This window comes from Acartia tonsa, chromosome 1, assembly GCF_053477335.1.
Source record: "Acartia tonsa isolate MP-2025a chromosome 1, ASM5347733v1, whole genome shotgun sequence".
Classification (NCBI taxonomy): domain Eukaryota; kingdom Metazoa; phylum Arthropoda; class Copepoda; order Calanoida; family Acartiidae; genus Acartia; species Acartia tonsa.
This window is the reverse complement of record NC_137260.1, coordinates 32,412,082-32,440,003: the sequence shown is the minus strand read 5'-3', so window position 1 is coordinate 32,440,003 and position 27,922 is coordinate 32,412,082. Positions and strand designations below refer to the sequence as shown.

The 27,922-nt window shown below is 33.0% G+C and overlaps 4 protein-coding genes across 16 annotated transcripts in view; 3 read left to right on the top strand and 1 right to left on the bottom strand.

The window, feature by feature from the left end:
• Nucleotides 1–601: 601 nt before the first annotated feature.
• fs(2)ltoPP43 (female sterile (2) ltoPP43) lies at nucleotides 602–13,268 on the top strand. The gene is made up of 10 exons (XM_080174809.1): nucleotides 602–845; nucleotides 1,160–1,273; nucleotides 2,147–2,242; nucleotides 2,484–2,615; nucleotides 3,001–3,098; nucleotides 8,783–8,861; nucleotides 9,399–9,473; nucleotides 12,362–12,442; nucleotides 12,795–12,858; nucleotides 13,136–13,268. Exons 1-10 carry the CDS (start codon nucleotides 615–617, stop codon nucleotides 13,180–13,182), a joined length of 1,017 nt encoding a protein of 338 aa, XP_080030935.1. The 5' UTR covers nucleotides 602–614; the 3' UTR covers nucleotides 13,183–13,268.
• LOC145317009 (uncharacterized) lies at nucleotides 6,803–8,605 on the bottom strand. The gene is made up of 2 exons (XM_080157897.1): nucleotides 7,391–8,605; nucleotides 6,803–6,910 (listed from the first exon to the last, which is right to left on the bottom strand). Exon 1 carries the CDS (start codon nucleotides 8,603–8,605, stop codon nucleotides 7,391–7,393), a length of 1,215 nt encoding a protein of 404 aa, XP_080014023.1. The 3' UTR covers nucleotides 6,803–6,910.
• A 453-nt stretch (nucleotides 13,269–13,721) lies between the features above and the next one.
• On the top strand, nucleotides 13,722–27,014 carry LOC145330130 (ATP-dependent RNA helicase vasa-like). 10 transcript variants are annotated; one of them, XM_080174778.1, is made up of 14 exons: nucleotides 13,722–13,862; nucleotides 14,266–14,382; nucleotides 14,712–14,907; nucleotides 15,292–15,369; nucleotides 15,737–16,075; nucleotides 16,330–17,284; nucleotides 17,978–18,154; nucleotides 18,635–18,786; nucleotides 19,918–20,032; nucleotides 20,356–20,993; nucleotides 21,180–21,258; nucleotides 22,621–22,882; nucleotides 23,125–24,576; nucleotides 26,338–27,014. In XM_080174778.1, the coding sequence occupies exons 1-10, from the start codon at nucleotides 13,748–13,750 to the stop codon at nucleotides 20,479–20,481; spliced, it is 2,370 nt and encodes a 789-aa protein (XP_080030904.1). In that variant the 5' UTR covers nucleotides 13,722–13,747; the 3' UTR covers nucleotides 20,482–20,993; nucleotides 21,180–21,258; nucleotides 22,621–22,882; nucleotides 23,125–24,576; nucleotides 26,338–27,014. The 10 variants fall into 10 exon arrangements, with proteins under 10 accessions (XP_080030904.1, XP_080030887.1, XP_080030899.1 ...); XM_080174761.1 differs by having other exon boundaries at nucleotides 20,356–20,727; nucleotides 21,080–22,882; XM_080174773.1 differs by having other exon boundaries at nucleotides 20,356–20,727; nucleotides 21,077–22,882.
• Nucleotides 26,963–27,922, top strand: part of Tsen2 (tRNA splicing endonuclease subunit 2) — a 15,325-nt gene continuing 14,365 nt past the window's right edge. For all 4 annotated transcript variants that reach the window (XR_013883309.1, XR_013883301.1, XM_080174799.1 and 1 more), the window contains exons 1-2: nucleotides 26,963–27,099; nucleotides 27,527–27,616. Coding sequence is in view for 2 of the 4 variants with exons in the window: in XM_080174799.1 (XP_080030925.1) it covers nucleotides 26,963–27,099; nucleotides 27,527–27,616 (227 nt within the window). In the remaining 2 variants the exon portion in view is untranslated. The remainder of the gene's footprint in view (nucleotides 27,100–27,526; nucleotides 27,617–27,922) is intronic.

Genomic DNA, 27,922 nt, shown 5'->3' with positions numbered 1-27,922 from the left:
GAACTAAGGAAATTAATATAGGTATTTATTTCTAGCTAGCTAGAGCTATCAAAATTATATAGTAAAAATTACATGAAATCATGAATATGTTAAGCTCATACATTTATACTATACCTAATAAGTAAGACTGCTTTCTTATTCTGTTTTATTTAATTTAATTCAGAAGTTACATATAAATTCGATCAAATGTGTTTAACAATTAAATTAAAACATTTCAGAAGTTTTATTTCAAGATTAGTTTTTAAAAAGTGAAATATGTTGATATTATGTATTATCGTCAATGAAAATCATAAATAAAATACAAGCCTGAACAAGTTTTACGATGTTTTTAAATGATAAAGTTATAGAATTATGTGAAAAATGTATCTTCCTACAATTAAAAAAATATATAGTAATAGTTATTAATTATTGCCTTTCTATTATGATTTTTAATATTGGACCATTTTAGAGGCGATATTGGTATGTTATAGTTACTCCGAAAGCCTAAGTTTTTGAGGTTTGAATTATTTTTTCAATGGAATAATAATGATCATTGCTATATATATTAATTGAATGTTTCATAGCAGGTATGAAATTAACCAATTATGTTATTATATTTTATTTCAGACTGAACTATGACTACACGCACACCTACCCTTGTCAGGGTGAAAAGACGCATTACCGATGACCCTTCAGAAATCTTGGTCCTGTCTGCCAAACGGTCACGGACCTCCGAGGCTCAAGACGTGGGGTTCAACGGTGGCGTGCGTCTGTTGAAGTTGGCGGGTACAGTAGAAAATTGTGAAGAACAAGAAATAGCCAGTATTGTACAAAAGAAAAAGCTGCCCAACTTTGAAGAGCTAAAAGTAAGTAATTGATTAGAATACTTAGTAAATACTTGAATTAGACTTTGGAAAATTATTTCATTCCAGAACTACCTTCAAGCATTCCAATAGTGGCTTAGTGCTTTGATCATGCATTTCTTGATCAAAGAAGTTAAATGATTCGAGTTTCGTTTCCTGCTTGAGGATCTTGGTCACTTGGGAATGCTTATTTGAAGGGAATACTTAACATAACAATGAGTAAAGTCATTATTGAGCTATTTTATTTTATACGCTGAAAGGGAATTATTTGTTTATTTCAAAAAAGTAAACTGTAGTCATTTAATTTGTTATTTCAGAAACAATATAAGAAAAGTAATGTGAAAACAAGCACAAAATCTCGAGCCAAAGCAAAAGAATTAGATAGAGAAGCACAGAGATTTAGAGTTGTAAATACCAAAAGATCCATTCAGGTAACTTTATGTAAGTGTCAGCCCAACTAGCCTCATGGGCAACTTTCATTTCTTTTTAAACAGATTCTTAAGATTTTGTCAGAACATATTAGGTTTTCTTAAAATGGGAAACTCCAATCAAATCAAAGGTATTAATAAGGTAGTGCCCATTTAAAAGATATGGCTGATTAACCCTCTAGTATGTCCTAAAATAAAACAATGAAACTAAAAAAAGTGAATATATTTAGCTATACATTTTACCTGTACTACATAGGGGCACGTACCTGGCTTTCACTGTTCTTCTTGTCTAAAAGTCTGAAATGTAAAAGTTGCTGGTTTTGGTCATCCCAAAATTCTATATATCCTAACCTAAATTAATTGAAATTGGGAGGAGTCAAGTTTGACCGGTCAGCATAAATTATAGCCCTGACCGGTCAGACTCGTTTGACCGCCAAATAAAATAGCTGCCTTTTCGGTCAACTTAAGTGACCCTTCATTAGACAGTTATTTGGCTGGTCAATAATGTTCAGTAGGTAATCAAAAGTAAATAACTTGAAACCTCCCTTCTAATTAATGAATTTTATCCCCACTACAGGGCGGGTGGGTTTTGGGCGATCTTTAAATCCCTCTTAATGAAGAATAAAAATATCTGAAAGTAGATTTATTGATCAGTAATTCAATAATAAATTTAAAATATAAATTTTAGACTCTAGTTAGATGTTCACTAGTAAAATCCTGGTAGTCCCCCTTCGGATTGACACTACCGCAGGGGTAGTCCCAAACCAACCCTTTACGAAATGTAATGACTTTGCGTCATTTATATGGTACCAAGGACCTATAATACAATGGTCTCCAAAGAGTTTATTTGTTCGCAGAGTATGTTTTTTTCTTCAGGAAGGGGAAGAAAATAAGGAGAATCAAGAAATCGAAGAAAATAGTACAACAGAACATAATTCAATATACCAACTTTTCGACATATTTGATGAAAAGGTGAAGATTTCTTTTAAAGCATTACCTACTCAGCGTACATACTTTATAACTTGCTTGTATGTCATTGTCAGTAAATTAGGTTCAATATGGGGGAATAATGTTATTGAATGACCTCGATTATACAAATTTTGCCAGATGATTTTTTATTTTTATATTTCCTTATTTAAAAAGTAGATCATGATGTTACCCACCCCCCCCCCCCTTACAATTTTTCTACTTTAATAAATCCATATTTTTGTAGGAAAAAGAAAAGGAGATCATAAGTCCTGCCCCAGAGAGATTAAGCTGTAATGGAGTAGAAATGATAAGAGAGTATGTTAGTCCTCAAAATATTGATGATGATTATGTCTATGATGTATACTTTGCTGAACAGGTGAGATAAAAATTTATATGTATGGTATATGCTTAATTTATGTAATAGAATAATTGTACCTACTATACTTATGGACCGCAAATCGCGATGATGAAACAAACGGAGATTCTAAAAAATCTTAATATTGTCATAGGGTTGAATTTTTAACACAATATAGATATATATGAGCAAAATATCTGTTGTAGTAAAAGTTAGGGGTCCCTGTTAATTTATCTGGATATATATCCTTAAACAAATGGTACATTATAATAAGGTTTAAAATAGATCTTCTATGGTCACTTTATACCAATTGTCTAGACTAAGTTCAAATTCTAACTATAGTTTCACACAAAAGATGCTTTTTAAAATTTTAACACTTCCTTCATCAAACCTCTTTTTAATTTAGGATGCCTTTGGAGATTTTAACGACTCTTTATTTGATGGCCTTGTTTCTGTTCAACCATTTTGTTTTGGTGATACTGAGTTTATGTATGATGAATACAGGTAGGTAATTTTAATATTGGCCTCTCTGTAAGATAAATTCATATCTATAAGGAAAAAATATTCAGCTAGAAATCGTTCTTAACCTTATTGAACAGAATTTTTGTTTAAATGCTGTTTCTTTAAATGTTTTCTGTTTTTAAAATGCTACCTATGTGTTTTTAAGTATATGAGTGAGATGCCACTAAAGTTATCTCACTATTTTAATTTTTAACTCTGGGCCGAACGCGTGCGGAAGATGGTGTAGGCCAGGGGTATCACTACTCCCCTTAAAATTGAAATTGGAAAAGTATGCATTTTCCTCTTTTTCGTTCCTTCAAGGTTATACAGTTTTAGGCATTACCTGATAACCTCGGGTGAGGTGGTGATCTTCCTGGGCTGCACAGCCAACTTGATGATCACCAAGGCCAGACTCTAGGTCCGTCACCTCATACCTCATCTTCTCCACCTTCCCCGCTCTCTCTCTCTCTCTCCTCCTCTCTCAATAGAGCTTACAGTATATACAGTATTTACCTAAAAATAAGTGTGTATATATATTTACATTATGGTTGCTAATACTTATTCAAAATAGCTAAATCTTTTGGTTTTCTTGGAAGAATTTTACTAAATCCCTCAGATTGAGTTCCCAAAAGTGTTTAGCTAATATAATGTTATTACCGAAGATGTTTACCCTTATTTGATTGTATTTGGGACAATTTCCTAAGATGTGTTCAATAGATTCAATGGGGTCATTGCAATGTTCACATGCTTTTGTGTCAGCAAACCCCATTTCTTTAAGGTGTTTGTTAACACATGCATGTCCTGTTAGAATTTGAGTTATGTACATGATATCTCTTCTTGTCCAATTTTGGATAAAATTCCAGGCTTTGTTACGTATGCTGGGTAGCATCATTTTTGTCTGCCTGCAGTCTGATTTTTTCTTCCTGGTTTGCCATTTTTTCTGATGTTCTCTTAGTCCCCATTCCTTAATAGTAGAATTAATGTACGTTAGCGACACAGGTAAGTATGGTTCTGGCCTGGTCCTATGGCTGTCGCCTCCATAGGAACCTAGCTTGGCAAGTCTGTCCGCCACCTCGTTGCCAAGGTGGCCGACATGACTTGGTATCCAGTTTACATTAACAACATTATCTTTGCTAAGAATATTAAGAGCATTCTTTGCATTAAGAACACTCTTGTTGACCACTGTGAAATTACTTACAGCCATAATGGCGGCCTGACTGTCAACAAAAAAGTTGATAGTGTTGTCCGAAATATTGAGTTGAATAAGTTTTGCCGCAGCTTGTTCCAGTGCTGATAATTCAGCTTGGAAAACAGTGGCGAGCTTACCTAGATGATCAAAGTTTTGTGCCTTGATATCTGTTGTACCTTTACAAATGTAACCATAACCGCTACCTGCTCCTGTTTTGGAACCATCGGTGAATACATTTATTGTATTTGGGGTTCTGGGTTTCATATGAACTTTAATACTTTCCATTTCTGTCCTGGATTTAATGCTGGTGTTAAAATCACAGGTCTCCCTCTCTTTAAGAAGAAGTTTGTCCGTTGGCATTGAAATATCTTGTATTTCTTTGCTTAATTCAGTTACAATAACTGAATGATTATACTTACTATGGGTTTCTCCAGGTTTATGTTTCCAGTTTCCATTCCTTACTAACCTGATGTAGCTTTTTAGGGCCACTTCCTTGAGATGAATCTCAATGGGTCTGATGTCTAGGATGGTCTCCATTGATTCTGACCCTGTGGTGCACATTGCACTAAGGGTGAGGCGGCAACCTTGTCTTTGAACTTTTTCAAGTTTACAAAACTTACTTTTTTCTATGGCAACCTTTAGCCATACAACACTTGCATAGGATAATATAGGCCTAATAAGGCTGATATAAATCCAGCGACATACCTTAGGTTTAAGTCCCCAGTTTCTGCCAATGGTTGACCTGCACATGGCCAGAGTCTTGGTGGCCTTGTTTGTGATGTTCTCAACGTGTTTACACCAGGTCAATTTACTGTCTAGGGTGACACCTAAATACTTAAAATGTTGTACCACCTCTATTTGTTCACCTTGTAAGAACAATATGGGGTTTCTGTACTTTCTTTTCAGTGTGAAAACCATTACCTTGGTTTTTTGGCCACTGAAACTGAGGCCGCTATCTGCGGCCCATTTTTCTAAATTTTTTATGTCTTGCCTGAGTCTGCACTCTATGGTGCTCATGTCAATACCTGATATGATATCCACAATATCATCTGCAAAGCAGTTTATAAGACTGGGATGTACCTGTGGGAACCTGTCCAGAAGGTCATCTGGCTCCAGGTTCCAGAAAATGATACTTAAAATACCTCCTTGGGGGGTGCCTCTAGTTGGTACCTTCATTACTGTTTCTCCATTTAAGGTTGCAAAACATTCTCTGTGTACTAACATGTATTCAGACCAGCGCGGCGTACTATACCTGGATCAATACCTTTTCTTTCCATGTTTTTGAGAATACTCTCAATACTTGCCTTTGAAAAAGCAGCGTCTATGTCTAAAAATAGAGCAACTGCAAATTCTTTTTTCTCCAAGGCCTTTTCAACCTTATGAACTAGAGAGTGCAAAGCATCCTCTGTACCTTTACCTTCCTGGTATGAGAAAAGATTCTGGTGGAGCTTGTTGTACTTAAAGGTTGTCTTGTTAAGGTGCCAGAAAATTATACGTTCTAGTCCCTTTAACAAGAAGGATGTAAGACTGATGGGTCTTACCGACTTGGGGTCACTGAGATCTACTTTACCTGGTTTACTAATGAAGACAATTTTTACCTTTAGCCAAGCCTTTGGGATAATTCCCGTGTGGGGACTTTTTCTGTAGATGCTAACTACCTTTTGTACTATGTCTATACCTTGCTGTAGCATGGCTGGGTAAATCCCATCTGGCCCACAACTTTTATATGGTTTGAAGGATTTAAAAGCTGCTTTAACCGATTGGGTATTTATTACCTTGTTGACATCTAGATTACTTGGTTCATATGTTCTTGGAATATGGTCTATATTTACCTCACTGTCTGGAAAGTGTGTGTCCAGTAACAGTTTTAGAGTTTCCTCAGGTGTCTCTGTATATGATCCATCTGGTTTTTTATATGTACCAAACATTTGTTTTTTACCTTGTTTTAATGTTTTCTGTAATCTGGCTGCAGAGGTCAGATCTTCTAATTCTGTGCAAAATTTTTGCCAACCTTCCTCCTTTGCCTTCCTAATTTTGTACTTATAATCCCTTTTGAGGGAATTATGTTCCTCCTGGTTTTCCGGTGTTTTATACCTGTTAAACTTTATCCTAGTAGAATGGACCCTTTTTTGTAGTATAGTAAGGTCTTTGTTCCACCAGGGTGGCTTTTTATTTTTTTTGAATTTAAGTACCTTACTGCTACTTAAATAAGACTTAATTATAGCTTCTTCAAGCTCTGTGGCCATTGTATCAATGTCCTCGTTACCTGTGTCCTGAAAATTTTCCTTTAAATCATTTTTAAAAGCTGACCAATTAGTTTTTTTAATATTCCTGTAGGTATCATTTGGGTTATCTGCATGTTCAAGAATAAAGTCAAACTCGATTCTGTTGTGATCAGAGAGAGTGACATCATTGCTGACATGCCAATTTTCAATGTTATCCACAATGTTATTACTGCATAAGGTTATATCTATAACCTGTTCCCTCCTAATATCATTAAAAGTTGGTTTATTACCTTTATTTACAATATGAAGTTGTGTCCCCAGGATCCAGTCCAAAAGTGCTGTCCCCCGGGGGTTGTTGTCTGAGGAGCCCCAGACTTGGTTCCAGCTGTTGGCATCAGATCCTATAATGATACCCCAACCCTTTACCCTGCAATGATCCACCAACTTAATTAGTAAATCACTGGGGGGCGGGGATGGACTATCATATGGTAAATAGACGGAACAATAGATGTTAATATTATTGTTTTGTTTGACCCCAATTGCTACCATGTCCTCATTTGAGAATTGGTTGATGAGCCACGCATCAATTTTTTTACTTACAACGATACATGCACGGAGTTTGCTGTTATTAGTACCAACAAAGAGTTTTAAATCCCTTGAAAAACCTTGTACTTTAAAATTTCTTGCATTAAAATAAGGCTCCTGTATGAGAGAAATGGAGCCAGAGTATTTAATATGCGATTTACTAGTATTATAATTTCTATGTAAAAATTGATCATGTGTAGTCATAGCCGTCACACAGTGATGGAGATTTAACTGTGAGATTTTTATGGCTACACTTGACCTATCCCTACGCCGATTATTGAAAATCAATTTCTTACCTATTCACCATTGTCCATGGCAGATTCCTCCTGGGTTCCTGCCTGTTCCTGGTTATTGTTTTCCAGCTTTTCTTCAGCACTTTCAATTTCATCCATACTAACTACGTCCTCCATATCATCCTGCAGCTTAGTATCAGCCAGGAGATCCTCAAGGCTGGTAGCGCCTTCCAGTACCTTTATGCCCATTTGTCTCATGGCCTTCTCTATGCCACCACCCACAGCTTTGACCTGTGAGAAAAGGGCAACAGAGACCAGATTTCCCTCCTTTATGAGGTCCTTGATCATAAACTCGTCCAACTCTAAGGTTATGGAGAAGTGACCCTTACCATTTACCTCCTTCTTTTTATTAAGAAGTCCGTGGCATACTCTGATGTGTGTCTTTCTTTCATGGCCATCTTCAAAGTCCTCGACTGTATAGTCTAGATGGGGATTCAGGGCTCTGATGAGATCAACAAATTCTTCCCTTTGCCTCCAGAGACATTCCTTTATGCCCTTAATCAGAAAATATCTGTAGGGCCTGCAGCCTGGACCAAAGACCTTATAGCTGTAGTCAGTTCTACCCTCCGGTATACCTGCATTGGGGATGCAATTTAAGATCCAATTCATATAATTTTCATTCTTTAGGACATACCAGATACCTCCCATGGACCGTCCTCTTTCTACCATGTCTTTGACTATATGGAAGTCAGGTTTTTCCTTGGCTGCTATATATGTGTTGGTCATATATAGCTCAAGATGGTTAAAATCTTCCTGGTCTAGATCCGAGTTTGATCTTGTTGACCGAATCTCAATTTTCATACCCTTTTTTAGGGCAGTGGCGAAGGATGATGAGTTATCCAACTTAACTTTTTTAGGCTTTTCCCCTTGCCTTTCACCATCATCTCCACCTTTCCTTGACAGATTCTTCCTCCTTTCCTGAATGTTTACAGAATTAGGTTTTTGCATAGTTTTACTATCAGAGTCTGGCTTAGCTGGAGGATTTTTTCTGCTACTTTCACCCCCTTCCTTTTCACCCTTTCTTCCCTTTTTTGTAGCAGATGTCCATTCACCAACATAGTCATTCTCATTTGTATCGTTTACTTCATGAAGTTTTGCTTTGGTGGATTCAATGGTATCACTCCCGAAGCTTTTGTTCAATGCTGCTCTGGTTTTTTGAGCAGCACCAAGTTCATCTTGAGTGAAGCCATTAAAGCCACCGCCGCCTGTTTTAGGCATTACATCTCTAATTTATAAAACTTAACCATAAGATAAAGGAGAATCAAAATCATTTTATTTATTTTATAAACAAGTATAAACGGGTATTATTGCATTCGTTTAAACCTCTTCCTTGGATATATTATCTATTGCTGTTTATCCTGCCTTGTGATTATTTTTACATTTATCTAATTTCAGAGAAGCCCCCGAGGAGTTTAAATATGAGGATGATGAGGATTCTAATGATGAAGATTACAGAGGCAATGAATATCCAGATGTAAGAATATTTTTGGTTTCGAAACCGATTAATATACGGTGGATAAGAACCGGTTCTCAGACAGTCTGAAAAATCATGTATGGTATTGTATTATATTCAGTTTTTTTACGAATATAAAAATGTACAATCATAATTTTAAAACCAATTTAAAATTAGGTTTTAATCTTACAATTGTACATTTTTATGTCCGTGGAAAGTTGTTTATAATATGATGCGATAAATAACTATTCATTCATTATTTGCATCATATGCACTTCAGGAAAATATTGAGCCTTATGATCCTAAATGATATATCAGACAATAATACGTTCAATTCAATTAAAGATTTCTAGCAGATTAAGAAGCTTATTTTATTTAGCATCATGTGATTCAATCCCATAATGTTAGCGACGAAAGTTTGGATTGCATAAGATTATCACTTTCTACTCTATAATGTGGTCGTATTGTTACTATACGTTCATTAAACTACTTGTTGACAAAGCAAACAAATGCTTGAAATAAGGAGATCCTTCGCTACATAACTTTTTTAATGTTTAGGAGGAGGATTTTTCGTCAGAAGAAGACGTTGATTATGGAGATTATTCAGACCATCTGGATCTTGGAATTAACAGGAATTTAGAGTATTAATTTTGAGTGTATACCAACTTACTTTAAAACTAAGACGATTGCGGCCAGAAGTAGCAAAGCTATATGGCTAATTATGTCTTAAGCAAACACAGAGACCATGTCTTTGATCGCTATATTTTTTCCATGTATAAAGATGAGATATTTAAAACTAGCGGCTTCGCCCCTAGCCTCTAGGGGTTTCGCCCTATGAAGTAATGGGAAGTCAACCCTCCCAAGTAGAAATATTCAGCAAAGTTAATATTTGTTTAATTACTCTGTGGTTGTGCCCTGTATGCACAAAAATTTCAATTCGTAAAAATTAAACCCAGGTTGTTTGCCGTATACACAAAAATTTTAATTCGTAAAATTAAAAATTAAACCCAGGTTGTTCGCATACTCAAAAATTAAAAGGGGTAGTTTCACGAAAGGCATTTGAACTTTTTAGTAAACCGCATATTTTTTCCTGGTTAATTGGTTAAACTCAGGGAGTAAGGGAGGGGACAATGGGCAGTTAATTCAATTTTATAGTTGTGACCCTTTAAGGTTGAAAACCCAGATATTTCCAGATTAAACAAGTATTTGCAATATAGCAACCTTTAGTGGAAATTTTTGACTTTTTGAATTGTTTAAATTCGAAATGCACCATCCTTAAACTGATGCTTTACTACAAGCCTTAGATTCTAGAGATGAAATCCCTTGTTTACAATTCATTTCCATAATTGTTATTATTTAAACTTCGGAAAATTAAGGAAACATACCATTTTACTTTTACAACTTCTTTTACCCAAATTTTTTTATTGTATTGATTAAAAAGCTTAGACATGAAAAAGCCTTTAAATAATTATATTACAAAACTTACTAAAACAATTACCTTCCTACAGAACTTTTAACTCAAGTTATTTCATTTAACGAAATAAAAATGAGATACCTTGCGTCAAAATTTCATACTACATAATAAAATAGTTGAGAACATAAGTACATCTTAATTTTAAAGATCTTAAGGTTTAAGTAACATATCTTAGGATAACTGGTAGCTGCGCTCCTAGCATCCAGGACAGAAAAATAAAATAACACCATCTTGAGATTTTAATGATAAACAAATCTTGAACAACTCAGGACTTCGTGAATTTTCCTTAAAATTTTGAAATTAATCGGATCATTAATTACAGAAATATTAAGCTAAAGACAAAAAAAACTTTTGCCTTTACATTAAATCAATAAGAAACATCTTACATGTCTAAAGTAATGAAAAGAGCTAACCGTTACGGACGTACAAATGTGCGGGACCTAATTATAGGAAGGCTTTGCTCATAATAACTAATAATCTTAAAATAATTTCTTTCTACAACGCACTAATCGGAATGAATTAACATTAAACAAGAATTAGATATAACAAGGATGACAACATCCATAAAAGCGAAGCTCTGAAATGGAAGGACAAACGGACATAAACACTTGTATAATGTCAGAACTGAATAATCAGAATGCGAATGTATAAAATGTTAAAATATGTTTAAAATGGACGTACGGACATTTTGGTAATGATTATAGAGTTGCTACGCTTTCTAAATCGTACCTAACTACTAAAAGAATCGCCATGCAAAATTTGAAATCGATAGGACAATTCTAACATGTCTAAATTAACAAAAAAAGCTATCCGTTACGGACGGACGGACGGACGTACGGACGGACGGACCAATCCTAATTATAAAAAAGCTTCGCTTTTAATAATTATAGAAAAGCTTCGCTTTTAAAAAATGTAATGATTCAATTTACCAAATAATTTTTAAAATCAAAATATTCTGTCTGCTTGTTATTGTTTATCTTTTTGTTGACGCGCTAGTTTGCCGCGAGATTATGCATGATTTTGCGTGACGTCATTCATAATTGGTCCCCAAGATTGGTTAGAAACTGCTAAATTCTTGCATGTTCCCTTTAAGCCAGTCCCCAAAGTCTGAGACTCCTAAAAATTGAATATTCGATCCATTGTCCCCCCCCTTACTCCCTGGGTTAAACTACATTTATATGGCATATATTTGAAAGAATTTCAATTTTCTACCACGTAGTTTTTAAAATATCATGTCTAGAAAACGTCTTTTTAAATTGCATATATCACATAAAGACGATTTTCAAGTCTTGAAAACTACGTGGTAGATAATTGAAATTCTTTTAAATATATGCCATATAAAAAAATATAGTTTAACCCATTAACAAGCAAAAAATATGCGGTTCACTAAATTAAGTTCAAATGCATTTCGTAAAACTACCCCTTTGTAAAAAAAAATATTATTTTTTTTTAGGGGGGGATTTCATGTTGGCTTTCTCCCACTCCAATTACTGTTTTTTGTTTAAAAAAATAAAAAAAGATTAAAAAAATTTAAGTAAAAAATTAAGTCCAGTAGGTTTATTCCCAGAAGGGTAGAGCCCAATTTGTTCAGCAGTTAATGAGATTTTACAAAGAATGTAAATAAATTATTTTTGGGGGGTGGTTTTTTTTAGTTTTTGGGGGGTTGGGGGTGTCCCACCCTCCAGGAAAATAGCTTTAAACCATCACAGGACCAGTAGGTATATACACTGAAGAGTAGAGCCCAATCGGTTCTGTGGTTACTGAGATCTTAAGCTGAAGACAGACAGACAGATTGATATCAAGCTACTTTGTATTATAGATAAAAGAATGAAAAAATCTTAGGCCTAAATTAGAAAAGCCTTGTTTGTTTAGTGTTAGTAAAAAATACAAATACAAACAAGGAGGAGAGAAAATTAAACTAAGACTTTTTTCCCCTAGATTCGTAACTCATCCCTATACATGAATACATTTTCTTAATCAAATACTAATACACAATAGCAAAAAATCTTTGAAAGGAAAAAATATACTAAATGTGCAATGAACCAGGCTGAGAGTAACAGCTGCAGAACCTGAAGATCTTAGCTCAGACGAGGAAGATCAATTAGTTTATTCCAAGACTTTTCATCAGGTTTGTTTTGGAACATACATATAACACGTCTGTTTGTTTATAGGTATTAGTTTTGAGTTGGTCTAAAATATATCACTGAAGAAATAAAAGCTACCAGATAATGTTTTAAAGGGCGTACATAGGGGGGGGGGGATAAAAAGCTGCTTGCACTAAAAATATCTAGTTTTAAAGTTGTTACATGTGCCCTGTTACGCATTTAGGTATAAATCTGCTTTGTAGATTCAAAATGAAGGTAGTATAGGTTCCGAAAGGTGAAAAGGAGCCATATTGTCATAGGAACACTGACATGTCGAGTGTTGCATTTCCATCTTCGATTAGGTATGTTATTAATACAAAAATAACTAATTTTCAGGATGTTGCAATGCACGGGAAAAGTTATGCCAAATACAAAGCTGACATGCTAAAAGAATTTCAGGGACAACATATTTTTATGATTTAAGAATTACATAGGTTTTACCCTTTCCACCATTAAATTTTTTTTACTTCTTCAAACTCTTAATCATAAGAGAATAAACTATAAATGTTATATTGTGGTTGTATGGCTCCTTATGATAGGACGGTGATCTATTTACAAAATATAACGTATTTTGTATTTAAGTTGCAGAGTAGCAGCGCTTACTTACGTTGAAACTCTTACTCTAATTGATGAAAAGATTCGCTTTTTCAAATAAATATGTTGTCCCAATCTTCAGGACGATGGTTTGCTAGATGACTCGGAGAAAAGTGAAAGTGATGATTAATATACAAAATGATAATATAGAAAAAATACTTAAGATCAAACATATAAAAAAGTTCCTTTGAAATAGGATATAAGCTCAAAATCAAGAATAAGAATACAACTTTAACTTTAGATCTTAAAATAGAAAATAAATTATGTGTGATAAAAATGAAATTAATTTTGTATTGCCTTCTTTAGAACATCAAAAGTATTTGATATTAAATCAATGTTATAAGATTAAGTAATACAGATTATTTTGCCCCTAAAATGTTGTGATATTCATAGACTTTTTGTTGTCCTTTTCCTAAAATTACTGTTATTATTGTTATATTATTGTTATATATTTCATATATTTTTTAATAGCCATTATATTGGCATTTATTAATGTTTCATCAGTGTATATCAAGTTGTTTTTGAGCATCAAATTTTTCAAAATTTTAAGCACTGCCAAAACTTAATATTAAAAAAGATCATGTAGCCTTCCTGTTATTGTCGTTTTTTAAAAATCATCGCAGAAAAAAAACTTCATCTATTCATTGTTTTAGAACTAAAATGAAAATTTAATGAAAGTATAGTAAAAATATACTATGCCTCATTGGAACCAGCCACCTCCCGATGATGGGCCCCCACTTGGAGTTTCCAAGGGAAGGGGTTTCGCCCCTGCGGGTAGAGGAAGAGGTATTGCTAAATGGTCTACATTAGGTAAGTTGGAAAACAGCAATATTTTAACTTTTTTATAGATTAAAATCAATAAGTTAGTATAGGCCAATAAATCACTAGATATGACTTTAGAGAATGTAAAGTTATTAGATATAAATGTGACTTTCTACATAATGCCTGTCTAGTATTTTTATAGTAATATGTAAAATAAGATGGGTGATTAAGTGCTCGAAATAAGTCACTCTATAGGGAAATTGCCAATAAAAAACCTTTATATTCAAATTATATATATAGTTTATTCTATCCTCTATACCTAGCGACGGGTTATCACACATGCCTTTGAAATAGACTATCTTAAAAATGCAGTGCAAAAACACTAATACAATGCTTACAGTAGCTATTCGAAAAGTATCATAACGTTGATAAGCAACATGATTCTATTTAGACGAGAATGGAATGCCAAGCTCTGGTAATTGTCTACCAGAAGTTGGACGCAGGGATAGGGTTGATTATAATCATCCTCCCCCTTCCCATCATCACAACAATCATCATAGAGACAGGGGTGTATATTTTACCTTAAAAATCTATTGCCTCAGCTCTTGTATTTATTTCTTTAGTTAAAATATTTTTTCTCAAGGATGTAAACTTTATACCTAATTTACAATTTTTCTTTTTACAGAAAAGCACTCAACTGATTAATACCTCTGGGGATAGTTAATAGCAAAATAGGGCCAGACCTATTAAGTAGGTCCCAAGGAACTAACATCCGAAACAACCCTTTGATTGCATGTTAACAACCACAGTTATGACTCGGTATGGGCCAACGTCTAACATACAACGCATTGACTATTTTAGTCTTTAAAAAAAACGATACACCCCTGCATTATAGAGAGGCCAATAGTTCAAGATACAACCAGAACCACACTGAATCAAACCACAGGCATAATTCAAGCAGGCAGCACAATGATAATTCAGACATATACAGACACCAGGACGCCCAGGGACCAGCGGGACATAGAAATGGCGCCAGAAATAATGTTCCCGGACCGCGGCATGGAAAATCACGCGATAATGTTGAATGCTACAGGTAGATTTTTATTTAGTGTTAACAGTGTTTTAATTTATTGGAACCGAATGAGATACAACCATAGGATATTATTTTTTTTTTGCTGGTGCTGACTTACTTACCCTTAGTATGACAGGTGTCCAATTCAACCATATGAATGGACTGAACACTAAGAAATATGGTTACACTAACTGCTTGTTTAAATATAACTGTTCACGCACTAAGCCCTTTGTATCAAGGGGTAAAATCGTTGTAAACGCATAAAACTTGTTTACAAGATTTCATTTGCTGAATAAAAGTTTTTTTTTAATCTTCATATTTGCACAAGAATTTCATAGGTACCAAATTTTTCAATACTATGATGCATATTACATATTGATAAATCAATTTACATTTTTAATTTAGATGTGATGGAATAGGTCATTTATCCTACGAATGTCCAAGTAAAGCTAACATCAAAGAGACGAGAAAATCCTATTCCAGGTTTGTTCAAACTTTACATTGAATCAGGGATCTTAAGGGATAAGATACAATAGTTTAACACAGATTAAAATGGAATTAATACTGTCAAAAATAATTAGAATGCAATAACAGCCTTGGTATTATTTTTAAAATTAAAAATATTGGTAAGTTGTTAATACTCTACAAATGCATTCGCGATTTGCTAGCGGAATTACAAGATATTGTGGTATGAAGAAGAAAAAGCTTTGTCATATCTTGAATTATTCTAATATACCTGGACAAACTTTAATTGAGTAGATGACCTTTTAAAAAGCATATCCTTATATTATATTTGCCAAATTATTTTATTATTTAACATTGAAGAACCCCTCCAACAGATTTTTTTCAGGAACGACACCAGTGAATATTTTGAAGATGCGGACTCTGACCCAAGTCAGGGCTCTATTGACAGTGGCCGTGGCTCCAAACACAGCAACCATAGCTATAAACACAACAGTGGGAAACCCGGGAACCACTCAAATGACCGCGGTCATGGAGCACGTCTAAACAATGATTCCAGGACTGGGGATGGCGATAGGGATAGACGTGGGGGATCTGGGGCCGGTCGGGTCGATAATGACCGATGGAGGGGCGATAGTGATGTTCATGACCGTTTCAGCTGTTACTCGTGCGGTCAAGAGGGGCACAAGTCCCGGGATTGTCAGAATTTTCACAAAAAAACATCCAGGTAATACAAAGTTTTCATATAATTTTATTTGATTCTAATTTTATATTATAAAGTACCTACCTAGTAAGGTATTTTGAATGCATATAATCACGAAAATCGCTAGTCCAATGGCCGCCCAAACTACATATGGACGATTATTGTTGGGTTATTGGATGGATTTTAACTATTTTTCTCACTCCTCTCCTTTAGTATTAAAGATATATGGGCAATGCTGTAAATTAATAGTTCTTTTAAATGTAAATTATTATTTTCAGGTCTCAAGGAGGTGGACCGGGCCAAATCATTAAAGAATGTTTTAGCTGTGGGTCACCAGACCATCAACAAAGAGACTGCAATCATAATGAGAACCACCGTGCCTCTAAAAAGCATCATAATCATAACAAACACAACAAAGAACCGACTGAAGAAGAACTTTTTGAGAACAATGTCCCGACAGGGATTAACTTTAGTAGATTTGAACACATTGATGTGAATTTAAGCGGCGACGGGGCGGTTAGTAAAATAGAGAGTTTTTCCGAGTCCTGCCTTAACTCTGTGATACTAAATAATGTGAAAAAATGCGGCTACAGTCAGCCAACACCGGTGCAAAAACATGCTATGCCAAACATCTTAAACGGGCGTGATCTAATGGCCTGCTCACAGACCGGTAGCGGTAAAACGGCGGCATTTTTGCTACCTGTGATTAATACTCTACTGGAGAAGGATGTTAAACCTTCAGCGGCTGTGAAAGGCGAACCTCAAACACCAGAAGTGATGATTGTTGTGCCCACACGTGAATTAGCCATTCAAATCAAGGATGAGGCTAAAAAATATAGCGCTGGAACGGGACTTCAGAGCGTTGTCGCCTATGGCGGAACAGGCTACGAGGATCAGCGGTATAAAATCCGGGAAGGTTGCAATATTTTGATTGCAACACCAGGGCGACTATTAGATTTTATAGAGAAGAACATTTTAAGTCCTGCTAAAGTCAGCTGTCTGGTACTGGATGAAGCCGATAGAATGTTGGAACAAGGCTTCCACGAAAGTATTCTAAAGTTGGTACGGCATCCTAACATGCCAGCTACCTTAAGCCGACAGACACTCATGTTTTCGGCTACTTTTCCGGACAGCATCCAGCGGCTGGCATCCGAGTTCATGAATAATTACCTGTTCTTGTCGGTGGGAATTTTGGGAGGAGCCAGCAGTGATGTGGCACAGACTTTACTGCAGGTTGGTCACGCTTTGAAGCCGATTAAAATCCGCTTGATTAGAACCGGTTCTGAGCCATTGATACTGATCAATCATTATCGTTTCGAATTTTTTAACAACATTATTCAAAAAACATGAAACGTACATCAGTTTATAGACCGTCGGGTTCAACAATACTGGAACTTCTTATTTTTATTTTCTAATCCGCGGAAAGCTGTCCATAATGCGATAAAACTTTATGACTTGAGATTTACTCTACTGGACGTCATACTGTTTTATATTTTGAAATTTTGTTTTAAATGAATGTTGTCTACAACTCTTGAATGTATTTGTTGGCACCATCAAATATCTAGTAAATCAATAGAAAATCTTCTAACATTCCTCTTCAATTTAGTTTTATTAAATTTTTCTTGTTATGAAATAATATGAATGGATAAATTCCATTACATCACTAGTTCAATAATAATGAAAAAACATGGTTATCAAACTTATTCATTCATTTTCCTAAGAATTAAAGTTAAATAAGAAAATTAAGTGTTTTAATTTTAGTCTTTATCAAAATTTTAATGCAGACAAATGGAGTCGCCCTTAGCATCTAGGGACCTAACTTATGTGCAAGTAAATATAAATCCACCCAAAATGAAATATTAATTTTCTTAGTCAGATTTCCGATACCTTCAACTTCAATGATAAAACCCTGTATACTTATTATAGATATCACAATTTGACAAGAGAGAGAAGTTAACTGAGTTGCTTCAAAACTTGTATGACACGGACAAGAACAGCAAGACATTGGTCTTCGTGCAGATGAAGAAAACAGCTGATTTCCTGGCCAGCTACCTGTGTCAGTCTGACCTGCCTACTACTAGCATACATGGAGATAGGTTACAGGTAATATCTATAATACAAAGTAGAATTAGTAACATTATTTCTTTATGTCCCTTTATTTTCACACAGATTTTGAAATATATATACAGTTGTTTGTTATTGCTTTTAAGTTTTAATGCTCAGGGTGTGGGGGGGGGGGAGTATTTAAAAATAAGTGGTTGGAGGGAAAAATATGTAAAAATTAAGAAAACTGAAAACATTTTTTCCATTTCCCCCCTCCTTGGTGAAAAAAAACTAAAAAAATGTGTGGTAGGGGGGATAAAATAAATAAAATATAGAGTTCTTTAAATATTTTTTCATTTTTGCCCCTACTTGGTGAGAAAAAACTAGGGGGGGGGGGGGTGAATAAAAAAAATTGTAGCCGGGGAAAAAAAATCTTGTGCAGAATATACACCCCTGTTTTAATGTTAAGTGAATAAACATGGCTAGGTATTTTTTTATTATTTTCAGTGTCAAAATGCCCTATTAATGATAAATTTGCAGGAAGAACGCGAGGAGGCGCTGCATGACTTCAAGGTGGGTAGTAAGCCCATCCTCGTGGCTACAGCTGTAGCCGCCAGGGGTATTGACATCAAAAATGTTGAGCTTGTCGTCAACTATGATCTTCCCAAGAGTGTCGAGGAATACGTTCACAGGTAATTTCATAGTGAAAAGTCGCTTCATCTCAATATCGGGAGTTAGGGGTATTTATTGCCATGAATTGCTTCACTAATATAAAGAGGACTGTGCATGCACGAAGGGCAAGTGATATATAGCACCATCTGCCAGTGATGTTGGGCATTTTATTGTGAGCATACTATGTTCCTGTTTAATATATCTAAATGAACGAAAAAAATATGGTCCACCACGGTTTTTTCAAATAAGTACACTGATCTTTGAAAAATATCCCCAAATGTTGTAAAAACATAAAAAAAGTTTCATAATAAGACTGTCATCGAATTTTATTTAGTTCCACAGAAGTTAATATTGTCTATAAAATGTTATTTTTCAATATTTAGCTCTCGTCTTTTGGTATTTAATTTCTTTTGTTATTTATTGAATAATGAATAAGAGTTTAAGATTTTGTAAGAATCTCAATTCTTATGTTAATAAAACAAATAAAATTATTGTTTGTATGACTCATAGTGCACAAAGACTATGCACGAACGAGAGTAAGTGTTTTTAAGCATCGTCCAAACTTCTTTTTTTTTTATAAATATAGTTACCTAAATGCACAAAAAATATTAAGCTATACTACGGTTTTATACAAAAAAAATCGTTCATTTAACAATACCTAACAGAAACAAAGTAACTTCAACTTTATTTAAAAGCTTGACATCAATTTTGAAAGATGCCTAAAATTACTTGCTTTAATTCGTGAATAGTCACCTTTGGTAGGCAGCTTAACACACCTCGCCCCAAAATTCAAATAAAATTGAAACTAGAAAGTGAACATGAAAGAAACTGGATAGTTAAAATAGTTATTTCTCGCATCGTATTATAAACGGCCTTCCGCGGATATAGAATGTACAATTATGAGATTAAAACTAGTTTTTTTAGCCCCGTGGTGCCGAAGGCACCGGCTAAACAAACTGGTTTTAATCTTATGATTGTACATTTTTATATTCGTAGAAAGCTGGATATAATACGATGCTAGACATAGTTTTTTCGTAAGGATGAGAACCGGTTCCTATCCACCGGATTCGAATGAATGCGAGAAAAACATTTCTATTTTTAATCCTTGTTTGAATATATGTACTCACTATAGACATCAAATATTTATTAAGAATTGGACGAACAGGACGTGTTGGAAACACTGGGCGGGCAATATCCTTTTATGACAGCTGCACTGATGGTTCCATAGCCTTGGATTTGTACAAGGTCTTGCTAGATGCTCAACAGGTGTGGTTTTATAGTATAAACAGAGCAACATATTTCTATCATTAAATTAAAGTACCAGGATGTGTGTGTTTGTGTGTCTTTCAATTTGTTGTGAGGATCTCGCTTACAGATTTGGTTCTCCTTTCTAATCTAGCTTCTTTAGGTCAAGATAAAGTTTACCTCAACCCTCCCAAGTAAAATCACCCCTATACTAGAATTGTTACTCTTTTGATGTAAAAGTTGAGAAAATGTTACCAGTAAATTAAATATATGCAGATTTTTAAAGATTTTAAATTTGGAAAACCTCGTTAAGTTTTATTTTTCATAATCCTAAAAAAATTTAGACTGTTCCCGACTGGCTTATTGTCGAGTCTCGGCGTAATCCTGCGCCTGGATACGGTGGCGGCAAGAGCCACCAGACAGCTGACAAGGACGTTAGGGAGAGAGAGGTCACTAGCAGTTGGAGTTAGTCAACTTCAATTCAGCAGGATTCACATGAAAACTAGATTTGACGTACAGACCCTAATTATAGAAAAGCTTCTCTTAATAATTAAAATTTTTCTCTAATTGTTGATAACTGATTTATTTCATTCGTTGTTATTCTTTTTTTACAAGCGCTACCTCGTTTGTATTAGAACCTTTATTTAGAAACCTTTGGAGTATATAAAACAGATTTATTGTTTGTTTTAAAGGACGAAGATGACAAATAATTTAAAGTGGTTGCACGAAATGCATTTGAACATGAATTTAATGAAACGCACATTTTTTCCTGGTTAATGGTTTAAACTACATCTGTAGAGCATAATTTTGAAAGAATTTAAGTTTTCTACCACGTAGTTTTAAAATATCAACACTTGAAAATCGTATTTTTGTAATATATACAATTTTATAGCTGGCTTATTTTCACAAAAACAGCATGACGACTAGTTTATTGATGTCTAATTGTTTGTTATTTATTGTAATTTAAAATTTATGTTTGATGGTATTTTTGTAACTTATGCTTAAAATAATTTTTCTGAAATGAACTTCATGCAACTATCCCTTTATTTGATATTTTTTATCAAGAAGATCATTTTTAATTTTCTCTGTATCGTTCCAGTTTTGACATTAAAGAGGTGCTGGAATAATAAGATAATCTTTTTTGTTGAACACAAAAATTCAATCAAAGAACAGAACTGCTACTTTAAAATATCCTTAAATTAAAATACCTGTGTAAGTTACTAAATGTGATTTTTAACAGATTTTTTGTACGTAATGCGTTTTGTCCTAATATTTTTAATGACTATTGTTTTTATAAAGAAATTATTAGGTAGTAAAACTTAGGGAGGGAGGGGAACATTGAACTGTAAATTATACTGGTACTCTTGATTGATTGGTTCAACCTGAAAATTACAAACTTTTTTACCAATAATTTTGCTTTTCTCTGGTAAAACTAGTCTTAAACTGAAAAAAAACTCCGTCACTTTGAAATACCAATGCTAGTGTCTTTGTCCCTAGCCTTTCTTTTTCTTGACAGATTTTGTTTGGATTGCCAAGGCTTTTTTCAAAGTAACTCTTAATTCAGTCGTTTCATGGATCTTTATGGACAAATTCATATCCGAAATTTATCTTTTTTGGTATTCTTGGTTTAATACTGTAGACGCCTTTGCAATAATTCTTTCCCTATAAGCTCAATACCAAAAGTTTTGAGTGGGTCTAAAAGTTGTTGTTTTCAAATATAAAGAATATAAAACAAGCTCTTGTTAAGAACAATGCAGCACAATTATTTAATTGAAAATATTTTTGATTTTAAAGAAATTTCTATTCAATAGACAAATTGTTATATTTGAAAGCCTTTGTTATAAAATATTATCAGGAATATATTGACATGGCAGTTGCTCCAAAATTAAATACTACTTAGATTATTTTCTAAGATCATTATAATATTCAATTGACAGGAAAATAACAAAAACATAATTGAATACATCATAGTATATACTTGAAGTAGGTAGTAATATTCTACTGAAGTATTTCATTTTAGGTAATCTTCACATAGATCCCGGGATGGTTTTCTGACCGTTCCTACAAATATAGAGCATTTAGATACTAGAGCGCAGCAGCTAGTTGCATTAAATAGTAGTCTCTTTATTTTAAGCTTTATTAGATTCTAAAAAGTTTTAATGTGATTTTCATCAAATTCATTTCATTTGTTTACAAAGCCTTACATATCATGTTTGTTTTCAAATTGTCTTTTACCCAAACAAAAAATTTATAGAACAAAATGACAAAGCTTAGATATTGCAATAGTTAGAGCATCCAAATACTATCTGAATGCTGAGTAATGATAAATTATGTTTTGCTTGGCTACAGGGTGTCCAAAGTAAAATGTTGGTTTGGTTTTTCAGCATTAAAATAGTCAAGCAACACTCTTAGCTTAAATATGTAAAATCGTAAACGCCCGAAAAGAAAATTTTAACGTGGGACACTCTGTATAAATTAAGAGAACCATTTTGTTATATTAACAATGTCATTAGTAGGTATATTCTATACAAAAAAAAGTTAGGCTAATAATTTAAGGCTATAGGTTATTTTATGCTTAATCTTATGCTTCCTCTAAAATTCAATTTTAGAATACTTTGAAAGTTGACAGTCAAAAAAAAATGTAGAAAATTCGCGTAATGAAGTAATAATACTGTAATTCAAATTACTGGATTGTATATTAACATTTGAAATTGTTATATAATTTTTGTTTACATAACTGTTAACAGAAAATTTATCGAGCTTTCAAACTTATTTTTTTTCTTTCAGGTGAAAAAAATGTTCGAAAATATTATTTTTGGTGTTTTTAAATGAGTGTAAAGTTGTATTATGCAACTTCAAACTAGTTCAAAGGTACAAATGCTAAATAATCATCATTAATAACCCTAAACAAAATATAAGTATATAATAGCGGCTGGGACACTGGAGGGTAGGGAAGGGTGGGGGTGGGGTAAATAGGGGCTAAACTTTCCATTTAGTTTTACCCTGAATATTGAATGATAAGCCGTTGAAGAGATTTTAGTGGACATAAAGAAAGAAAAAGACAGTTATGCTGTTAATTTAGTTTATATGATTTAGCATTTGATTGTTAATAGTTGTTTCGACCACATGGCTAATGCCATGCAATCTGACCAGCAAACCTGACCAAAAAAACAAAGCTAACAAAATCTGCCTTACTATACAACTACCACAAGTATTTCAAGAGGAAGCTCTCTAAATAACAGATCATCAAATGATCGTAGAATATCTTTTTGTCATGTATATGTTTCTCTTAGTTGTTACTATTTTAGCACTTTTAGTGCTATATTTTCTTGATTTTATGCCTTAGTTCATTTTTTAGCAAATAGAACTTGAGTTTGTTATATAACCAATGATAATTTTATGACAAATATGTTCTTTTTTGCTTTTTTCTTCAAAAATCAACATGGAATCTCAAAAAATGAAGATGAAATAAAAAATGAAACTATCAATGCAGTTATACTTCTAAGAAGATGCCAAGACCCTAGATCTGACCCCTGATTAGTACAAAATTATTTAAGTTATAATTATGCCGCTAATATGTAAGCAGTAAATCCTCTCACCAATACCTCAATTCAGAAAAATTGTTCTAGAAAAAAAATCAACCAAACTTGAAATAGGAAATCCACAGAACTGAATTTTGAAATACATTTAAGCTGCCAAGATGGGTGAAATTTTAACAATTAGGCTATCCTAAATTGTACACAACAATAACAATGTTAAATCAATAATAGCATTATTTTGGTGGAAACTAAGAATTAGAAAAGTTGAATACAAGAATCAATGAAATAATCTACAATGGATGTGAAAAAGAGAGATAAAGTTGGAAAACAATGAATCTTTTCTAAATAATCAAACAATCAAATCTTAAGAAATAGTGACCAAGTCTTTAAAAGGCCTTTAGAATTTATCAATCAACGATGTTCCTTACGTACAATTTGTACAAAGTACAATCAAACTTTTTTTCCAAATTTTAAAAGTCTAAATTCTAAAATCTTCTGAAAAATATGTTCTCCTATTTAAATCTTTGAATTCTTAGCTTTAAGAATAAAAATATCAAAGTATTTTTAACGTTATTTGATCTTTTTATAGTAGAAGTAATATAAGAAAAATTATAGGTTATTTCAAATTTATATCCGTAGTTTACAAATTATAAATTAATAATATGGATTGGCGTAAAACGATTTAAGATACAAAATTTACTATTTGATTAAACGTTACTTTAAAAAAAACATCATAAATACGTCAAAGTTAGTTTTTAAGTAAATCAGTCTTAAATATTTCCGAACTGTCAGATAATAATCATATAAGTAATGAATATGCATTTGTTAGAATTTGTAGAATATACACGATGATTTTAAGTATCTTTTAATCTAATTTGTATCGGCCAACCGTCCTTCAGTTATTAGATGTATTTTATTTTCTTTTTTGAAGACACTAACCCTGTGAAATATATTTCTTGTTTTCTTACAAATTACAGAAAATATTATAGTACCTACCTTCTGAATAAAAAATGATAAATAATGATTGTAAGATAATCTCCTGTGGAAATCAGATATCTAACTTGCAGGAAATGAAATATTTTTTCTCAGAATGACTCGAAGGTTTTCATCATTTTTCAAAAAAGAGAGTCAACCATGGACTTAAGTATATCTTAATAAATTTTAGATTCAGTCATTTTAACATTTAAAAGCAATACTTCTTTCATTAAAATATTAAACCCAATGCCAAAGAAAAGAGATTATTATAAAAATTATTAGCAGTTTTCTTATTTATATAAATATTAATTTTACTTCTTAGTATTATAGAATTCAGCGTGGCCATATTCTTCAGTATACTGAAAATCTTCAGTATTCTTCAGTATTTGGAAATTGGGGCTTCAGTATTTTCAGTAAATACTGAATATTCAGTATTTGAAAATTTTATTCAGTATTTTTCAGTTTTTGGAAATTTTCATGATTCAGTATTTTCATTATTTCTTAAATTCAAAAAATTTTGCATAAATAAGATGTTTTTTCAAGTAGTTGATGTCAGATTTTTTTCGGCGCTTCGCGCCTCACTTTACTTTCCTTTAAATTACCCTATAACTTTGTACATTAATTTTGTTTTTTTTATGGTAATCATAGACGTCCAAGGGGGGGGGGGGTAAAGAGGCGATTACCCCCCCAAATTTTTTTTCATTTTAACCCCCCAGTTTAAAATTTACCCTTAACCTGGGGGTGCCGTAGGCACCCCCAACCATTAAGGAGGGGGTAATTACCCCCCCCCAAACAATTTTTTGGGGGTAAATACCCCCCCCCCCAAACAATTTTGGGGGGGTAAATACCCCCCGAAAAAGATAAAAATCTGTAAAAAAAAAAATTTTGCGCGCTTCGCGCGCATTTTTAATACTAAATATTTAATAAAATTTAAATTACCCCCCCCCAAAAAAAATTTTTACCCAAGGGGGTAAATTTTGCGGGGAGTAAAAAAAATTTACCCCTGCCAACAGATTTCAGGGGGGGTAATTAACCCCCCCCCCCCCCCCAAGCAAATTTTACCCCCGGGGTAAAAATTTTGGGTGGGGTAAAAAAAATTGCGACGCGCGAATTTTACCCCCCCAAAAAGCGAATTACCCCCCCTTAAAAAAATTTTACCCCCCCCCAAAAAAAAAAAAAGCTTGGACGTCTAGGTATGATGGTAATATACATTTTTTTTTCAATTTCATCTCAAATATAAATTTTTTAGATATTTGAGATGCTTTTATACAGTATTTTTTTCAGATATTTTTTTGTCTATTAATAGAATGAATAATCTAAGGTGAGTACTTTGCATAATTATTAAAGGTAAAGTTTTTTAGCATGCTCTTAAATTAACTAAAAAGTATTTAAGTTTTGTAATCATTTAAAATATTTATCAGTCATTTTCTGCTTAATTGGTGCAAGAAAATCTAAGAGGCAAAATTAAAAGGTCTTTAAAAAATCCCCCAAATTATAAAGGTATGATACATGAAATTTTGAAATGAGGAATCATATAAAAAAAATACTTATTCAGTATTTGTATTTTTTTATTCAGTATTTCAGTATTTTTTCTTATTTTAGGATTCAGTATTTCCTTTTTTTTCTTCAGTATTTTCAGTATTTTTTCTTATTTTAGGATTCAGTATTTTCAGTATTTCCTTTTTTTTCTTCAGTATCAGTATTTTTTTGGTTGTGGCCACACTGAGAATTGTTACTAGTATGTAAGGTTAGAAATTAATTGCTCATTAGATTATTATTATATTCTTTAAAATCTATTTAAACAATTTCTAGTAATATTTACAGACCTATTTGTTGAGAAACACAATCAAACACTTAGCCATAATGTTTAAGAAGTTACATTTCTATATTATCTTGTTCTTCTATTTTATTGTATTAGAAATTATACAAGTAGTTAATATATTTAGAAATTATGCTCTCAAATACAAAATCATGTTTCTTAATTGAACAAGAATTTGATATTAAAACTCCAAAAATTTAGAATTTAAATTGATTAAATTTTAGAAATAGAATTATCAGAAATCTGACAAAGAAAAGTTTGTCAAACTATGTTCAAAATAATATTTAAATAAAATTGGAATAAAATTTTTACTCAGATGACCTATGCTTTCTATCCCTGATAAATCTCCCTTTAGAATAAATGTATAACAGTTGATGCATTTATAAAAACAAATTGGTTGTGTGCTTCCAATTGGCTGCCAAGACTAAGTTTTAAGATTAATACAGATTTAAAATACCTAACATGCTATTTCAGGAAATTTAAGAACATAAAAAGTTGGAAGAAAATTATTCTCATAAAGTTTTAGTTGTTCTTTCAACTATCTGTAGATAACATGGAACTAAGTATTGGCGGTCCTCCAACTCTAGTTTAATCCTCTAAAGTACAAATTTCTGCCAAATGAAAATATTAAAATATAAACATATTGTAAAGTTGTCTATTGTTTCAGAAAGATATGACAAGGATTTGAGCTCAAATTTGAACATGAAACGCAATTGGGAAGATAATGAGATTGAATTCAGAGCAAAGAGAACAAAGTAAGAATATTTTTAATTTAATTATAGATCTAACTACCTAAATATTTTAATTGAAATGTTCTGCAATATTACCTACTATTATAATTGTAAAGATAAAATAGGGAATTTAATTTAATCATGGGCTAGTAATTCTATTATTATATGTAAGAAAATTTAATTTTAAATACAATACTCACAAGTAGCCAAAGATCTTCTAACCGCCGGACCGATATGGTTCTCCTTAAGTCAAAGTTTTTTTTTAATTGGTGCAGGGAAGGGTTTATAACTGTTATGGAGGATGACACATATGTACCATCCTAAATAAATCACCCTGAGTAAAAATCCCCCCTCTCAAAAAAAAAAATTATAAAAAAACAAGATTAAAAGAGGGGATTAACCCCTACACTCCTTTCGTCAAGAGCCCCTAGTACAAAAAATATTTATTTAGACAATGTCCCGGACAGCCTCTACCAGTTCCTCTTGCCAGTATAACCGGTCAACCTCCATCAAATTTTGTTTGGAAATGTTATAATGGCAGGTAAACCTTATTTTGTTTACCAGAAAACAAGAACAATTGCATCTTATTAAAGGGTAGAATAAGAAACGACAGACAAATATTTTTTCAAAGAGTACTATAAAGATCCCTAAAGTTTTTATGGGCACTGATAAAGGGTAATTTTGTTTATCATAGTTAGGGGATAATACTTTAAGGGAGGAGTAGGTTGCGCTATAAATCCGTAAAGGTTGTGAGTTTTAAGTTAAAAACAGTAGTAGAACGATAAAGAATTTAAGTTAACTTTTAAAAAAACATTTCTCTATAGTTCTTTTCAATAACAAATACACA